The following is a 6,621-nucleotide window of genomic DNA, read 5'->3' as shown; positions in this document are numbered from 1 at the left end:
GCTCCTCGCCCGGTTTTAAATGCGCTCTCCTCACCGTTAACTCGGGGAATTGAGGGAACTTAGGGAGAGGCCTTTCACCAGCAAGGGGAAGTGGTTTAAGGCTGCACTGCACCCTTCGGGTGAGCATGCAATTGACTGCACGGCCCTGGTTCCTGCCGGCTGCAAGGATCGGTCAGTTTTAAGATGGGACATTGCAATAAAAGCTAACCTGCACACAGGTGAGCCTGCAGCTGGCGGGAGCCCAGCCCAGCTCAGCTCCCTCCCCTGCTGCTGGGGGCTCCGGTAGCACCACGCAAAGCAGCCCTTAGAGGCACTGATGCCAACTCAGCCCCTTCTTGCTCTGCAGCTGTTCTACAGAAGCTGCTACACAACCCTGTGCTGGGCTCCATGCAGCAACTAGCCCTGAAACACTGTACGCTAAAGAGGACTGCTCTTAGTCCTTACAGTGGGGTATCACTACCTTCTTACCCCAACCTTTAAAACTTCTTTAGGCATCCACACCGACAGAGAGGAGGCTACAGAAATCTCTAATACCCTACACAGCACTGGGCTACGCTGACCTCTGCATTAACACACCCTGCTCCAGAGCATCTGGATCCATGCAGCCAGATGCAGCCAAAACACGGCCAGTGTGTGGGCAGCAGAGAACTCCTCCGAACTGCTGTAGGTCTATTCCAACTACTCCCTCATGTAAAGATAGTATTGATCTCCCTTATCTCCTCAGTTACCCTCCTCCTTTGTTTATTGCCAATTTAATCTTGGCACCTCAGAGTGCATTAGGACATTCATACCTTGCCAGTGGATAGCCTCAGGCTTGTTGAGATGCTGTACGTAGCTCCCAGAGTACTCAAGCACTGCTGCTAGCAGGTGCACCCACATAGCCTCTGTGCAGAATTAAGCCACAAATAATTAAATTAGTTTCACCTTTAAAATTTTTCAGAGACATGGCAAATACAATTTCTATAGGAAGTTAGTTTTTAGCTACGGTCTGCCACCTCTGTTCCTTCTAATGGAAAAGCTGGTGTATCTGCTCAAAAAAGGGAAGGAAACTTAAGTTTTTCACTCTACTCAAACTTAAGTCTTCATATAACAATCTTTTGTTTCCTCACTGAAATTCCTCAAGTAATCAGGCATGCGGGGGGAAGCAGTGAATACCTGTAGACATTCACAGCCCCCCAGGCACGGCACAGTGTAGGATACATGTGCTCTGGGAATGACCTGTTGATAAGACTAGCCTGGAGCCTTGGTGAGATAAAGATCCCCACCAGCACCACACACACTAACTATGCTGAACGTAATAGCTCTGTAGTTCCTATGTGGAACAAGATTCATAAACCTCATTTTCCTTTCTAATAATCTGAGACTGATGCATGTGCCTTTGGCTGGAGAAAAAAAAAAAAAATGCAGACTGCTACCCTAGCCCACACAAGTTCTTTGCTCACACTCCTGGCATGAGCAACACATTATTTTGTTGTTTTGTAAAAGATCAATACACTATGTTCAAACCCAAGAGATATGCAGGAACTCAGACTGTTCAGTCTACTGGTAGTAAGAGGCCAGTAGGCCTGTACATATGACACTTTTACACAGTTCTAGTGCACCTATAGTATTGCCACAGTTGATTTTAGGTGCTTCCCCCCCCAGTTGTCTTATGGTCAGAAGATAAAAGACATCTTTTTCATTCAACAGACCTGCATCAGTGCAGAAATGGGGAAGCAAAGTTTTGCAGTTAGGAAGTTTTATCATACTCTGCTTGCAGAAAGGAAGTCAGTGTAACAGGTAGCACAGAGTTAAGTAATGCATATAGGCATGAACAGGCTCCTTTCCTCAAGAAAAAAATTGAGGACTCAAGTCAAATGGTTAGGGAACTCAAGCACATAGAAACTATGGCTGGTGGTGTTATTTTATTAAGTGTGTACGTATTCCAGGAAAACAGTCAAGGGGATTTCTTGGGGCTCTAAGGTGTAGTATTAAATCTGGCTATGGCAGGCGACAGAGGATGCTCTAAGCCTTTCGAGGTCTAGGTAAGGTTTTTAAAGTTACTGCTCCAAACCTGATCAACACAAACCTGAACAGCACCTTGAAAGACAAAAATAGTAGCTTGATGATTAGTTCACCCAAACCCCACACTGACCTACCAATTAAGAAATACCCACTTGGTAAGCAATGGGAACCGCCACTTATCAGGAGAAACAAACTTTGTTCTTTTTCCCCCTCAACAACTGAGTAAGACAGTTGTACATAGTACACACAAGTATATAGTTCTGGTTACACAATGGAGAAAACACAGCCATTTTTATGGTGCTCACTATATACCAGTTTATCATGCTGAAAACTATTATTAAAAGAAAGCTTTTATTCCATATTTATCTTAACTGCAGAACCTCACGTGCCTTTATTTAAAGAGCCCTCTTTTATAGTGGTTTATATTTGATTACATTAGACTTCATTTATTCCTGATAAATCAAGTTTATTGCAGCAGAGAGCAGTGCAATGACTCAAAATCCTTTTTAAACTAGCATATAAACCTTCTTGAAGGGAATACCGTGGCTTGATGCTCTACATTAATAACCTTAGTAGTAGTAACTCCCATAAAGTGCCAAAGGAGACAAGTCATTATGCTTAAGCAGGGCTCGCTGCTTTAATAGTTCTACACTGGCGCAGGGCAACAGTGTTCTTAGGTTTTCCCTGGAAAATGAGGGACAAACTTCTGCTATACATGTAGCTGAAATAGCCTGTGTAGTTCTGTCATGCAAATTCAATCTTCAGCCTTGTACTCACGTGACAGGTGCAATACATCTAGTACACGACTGCACTGCTATGACAAGTCCTCCTTTAGTAACCACGATGGAGATGGATACAAGTTTGACATGCAACTAGCATTCTTCAGTGGTAATTCTGAATCTTTATCAAAATGCTAATCTAGTTAATTATCAAAAATATTGTCTTTAAAGATTTTTAATCATTGTAAAATGCTCCCACTGTAGCCCAAACTACTACTATCCCCCAGTTGCTTGCATTAGCCTTTTAAAAAAGTGGTATGCAAGCCTTCCTGATTAATTGGAGTTTTGACAAGGAGGAAGGCTCTAGGCTTTCTTCATTACCACCATGGCTATTTTAGCTAAGCACAGAAAGCAGATAATTTTTTTTTTTTCCTTTCTCACGTGATGCACAGCATCAAATACTGTATGCAAAATGATACTTGATCTAAGAAAGAGAAAGCGCTTCCTGCTGCCCACCTTTCTCCAGCCAGAGGGAACACTTCAGTGTACAACTTTTGCAGAGATCCTTCACAGGGCTGTTATGACTGTTAACAGAACTAATGGCAACACAGTATTGCAGAAAGTATTAAACTGCTTGACAGAAGTAATATAATGACTATTAATTGTTCTAGTACTACATAAAAGTCTTTTACCTTCTTATGTAGATAATGTCTGTTTTGCAACAGGGCACCTGTCTCACTGCACAGACTGAGCTAACACCTGTAAGATAATCAGGAGCATTTAGTACATATAATCATGCTCTGCAGGACCCACCTCCACTTCTTGCAGAAGTGGATAAAACCAAGGCCCGAATTACAAAAAGAAGTCTCAGGTGAATGCTGTCCTGAGGTAAGTGACTTTAGCCATGCTCTGCCAGTGGGTTCTTAACATGACATTTAACCAACCATTCAAACACATCCCACCCTCCCAACGCTTACTAATGTCCACTAATGTTCCAAGAGAGTAAGAAATATGTCTTGCTGATGCTGAAGAAACTTTTGCAACAACATGAAGTAATCGCCACAGCAGTTTTAGTCAACAATAATTGCACTTCAAAGATAAAGGACATCTAAGTTCTCTAGCACATCCTAAATTGGGCACCAAAAATTGGCAAGTGTTCAGTAACTACGGCTCGGATTCTGTCTCAGACCCCCCCATCTACAGAGTAAGGCTATTACTCATCTTTCAGACTGGTATTGATGAAAAAATCCAATACAGCAAAAATCAGAGAAAGTCCCACAGGGAAATTAAATGCATATATATAGTGCTGGGTTTAGATGATAACACACTAAATTAGATTTGACCTGCACAACTGAACATAAAAACCCCCTATTGTTCAGTGAATACCGTCAACTCTGTACACTGAATGAAGCAAGAGTCCCATAGAAAAAGAAGCCAGCACTTGATCATGTAGTAATACACAAGGGAAAAAGGAAGACGACAGCTTTACATTAGCCACTTCCTAATTTTTGAATATTTGCCTTTGCCATCTTGGTGTTTCATAATTTAAAAACAGTGGTTTATTATTATTACCTGTACAATGAAGGCATAATGCTTTTTTTTTTTCTTTTCTCCTTTTCTTTCTTCCATGTACAGTAAGATTAAGCTGCTTTAGTATTTGTTGGTTTCTTGTTTTTCACAAGAGGGAGAATTTCCCAGCCAGGTAACAAATGTTGGAAAGATGGAAAATGGGCTGCATACAGAGAAATTACTAGAGGTTACACTGCATGAGAAAGCTGTAAAAACACAGTGTTAAGGAAAAAAAGAATGATTTTAACTGTACTGACTGCTTGTATTATATCCACATCTACTGCCAGCACAGAAACTGCATGTTATACAATTTATTACAATGAATGAATTTCCCTGCTTTTCAAATGAGATCTTGGTATCCTAGCTGTACTTTTGATTTAATGCATGCAAAAGTTGCCCTCCAACTGAAGAAATATGCATGATGCAAGCATCCATACACATCAACCAACAAAGGTTTTCATTCAAGTCTTTTATTATAGCTTGAATTTTTTCACTGCATTTAAAAATCTAAAAAAAATAAATATTTGTTTCACAGCTGCAAGTCACATATGCATTAACACCACAAAATCTGGAATTTAACCAGAGAAGGAAAGTCAAATCCAAAAGTGTCCAGCTAAGCACAATTGTCTCAGGGCAATTATACTAAAAATAAAATCTTAAGAAAAGGGGAGAGGGGTGTTAAAGAGTTATTTCAAATGCATTTATCTGGAAAAAGTGAAAATTCTATTGGAAACCATAAACTATGCTTTCAGCATTTAAAAATAAACGTTTAACCTCTTGACAGCAACAATTGTCTGGTGCATCTTTTTCTTTTAAGCTGTATTCTTGACACATGGCTGCAGAGGTTTCAAATGATAAGTTAACCTCTTTAATACTTGTGTCCACTTAATTACAGAATCAGTCCTTAAAAATAAAACAGTGTATTAAGTCAGTTTGTCCATCCACATATTAAAAATGCCATCGTATGCAGTTTCGTATCGGCACTAAGTGACTGCTTCATGGATTGTACACTGTGAAGATTAATGTCTCTTAAACAATCACTTTCATTATTAAGGTTCTTAAAACAAACCAGAAAAATATATCTTCAGAAATCAGAGCAGTCCCTTTTTTGTTAAAAGCCAGAAAATAAGCTCATATTCAATTACAAGCAATAGAAACCATACTGGTATTGGAACATAATTATTTTATCACAAAAATTTATTATTTACAAAATGAAAAGTTACCAAGTGAATTTATCAGGGAAAAAGTTAAATGTTCTTACTAAGTCATTTGAAAAACTTAAGCAAGTCTCTCATGCACTCACACGCCAAATTGTTTGCATAAGGCGAAATGTTAATTCATGTTAGTGAAACTTGACTCCCACTCACAATACTCTCATTTTTATTGTAAGATGGCAAAATCCACATGGTTCTGTACAAGAAGGTATGTATTTAAGACAGTTCCTCATTTTTGTAAATGTTTTTTGGCTCCCATGAATATCCGTACCACTGAAAGTTTTTGCAAATAATCAGTTATATTATCAACTCCATCATTTAATCCACTGAATTTACCATCACAAGAAAGACACAAAAAGTTAGTTTAATGATCCCACATTACACAGAACTCTCATTTCTGGAGTTATACTAAACTGAAACCTTCGTAGTGATCGATAGCCTGGATCAACTTAGATTTTAGGGTTTCTTTATCTGTGTATTTTGGAAGATCAAGAAGATTAAAGCAAGTGTGAGCTACTGGAAGATAACCTTCTCCACCTCCTGTTGGTTGGATGACTAGTTTAAGACACTTCATTCCAAGAATTGGAATACGATCACTGCCTGTCAGAAACACTGCCAAGAAAAAACAAACAAACAAAGTCTTGAAAGTAGTTTAAGACTAACATTGTCTATGTCATATATGCAGTTCTAATCGTTATTTGCATTTTTTAATTATTCCAGCAGTGGTTAGCTTTTCACACTGAAGTTGTTCTGACAAGTTTGAAAAAACAGGGAATAACGACTTAACCCAATCTCCAGCTTCCACATATGAACTCTTAACTGTAACAAAACAAGTAATACATAAAGGAAAACATTTCATTTTAGCATATGAAACCAAACAGTCCTAAAAAAAAAAAAAAAAAGAGTAGGATGTTTTTAATGCATCAGAATTTATTATTTAAAATCCATTGGCTATACCTTTACTGAGCATTTGCAAGCATCTTGTAAATACAGAGAATTTGTTCAGTAAGAAATCTAACTGAATTGGAAACTAATCTATCATCTATTCTCAACAAAAGCTTGTTCACAGGAAGCTTCCATGACTTAGTTTTTTTCCTGTACATTTCCACTCGTAT

At 38.8% G+C, this 6,621-nt stretch overlaps 1 protein-coding gene across 4 annotated transcripts in view; it reads right to left on the bottom strand.

The window, feature by feature from the left end:
- Positions 1 to 4,354: 4,354 nt before the first annotated feature.
- The window catches only part of HERC4 (HECT and RLD domain containing E3 ubiquitin protein ligase 4), a 36,529-nt gene continuing 34,262 nt past the window's right edge, over positions 4,355 to 6,621 (bottom strand). For 3 of the 4 annotated variants that reach the window (XM_009325818.1, XM_009325820.1, XM_009325819.1), the window contains one exon: positions 5,656 to 6,118. In XM_009325818.1, the coding sequence (XP_009324093.1) occupies positions 5,910 to 6,118 (209 nt within the window). In that variant the 3' untranslated portion in view covers positions 5,656 to 5,909. Of the gene's footprint in view, positions 4,456 to 5,655; positions 6,119 to 6,621 lie in introns of those variants that run through there. The other variant, XM_009325821.1, reaches the window with a different exon arrangement.

Source organism: Pygoscelis adeliae, unplaced genomic scaffold (genome assembly GCF_000699105.1).
Source record: "Pygoscelis adeliae isolate BGI_AS28 unplaced genomic scaffold, ASM69910v1 Scaffold4, whole genome shotgun sequence".
Lineage (NCBI taxonomy): Eukaryota > Metazoa > Chordata > Aves > Sphenisciformes > Spheniscidae > Pygoscelis > Pygoscelis adeliae.
Note: the sequence above shows the minus strand (reverse complement) of the source record. Positions and strands in the feature narration are given on the sequence as shown.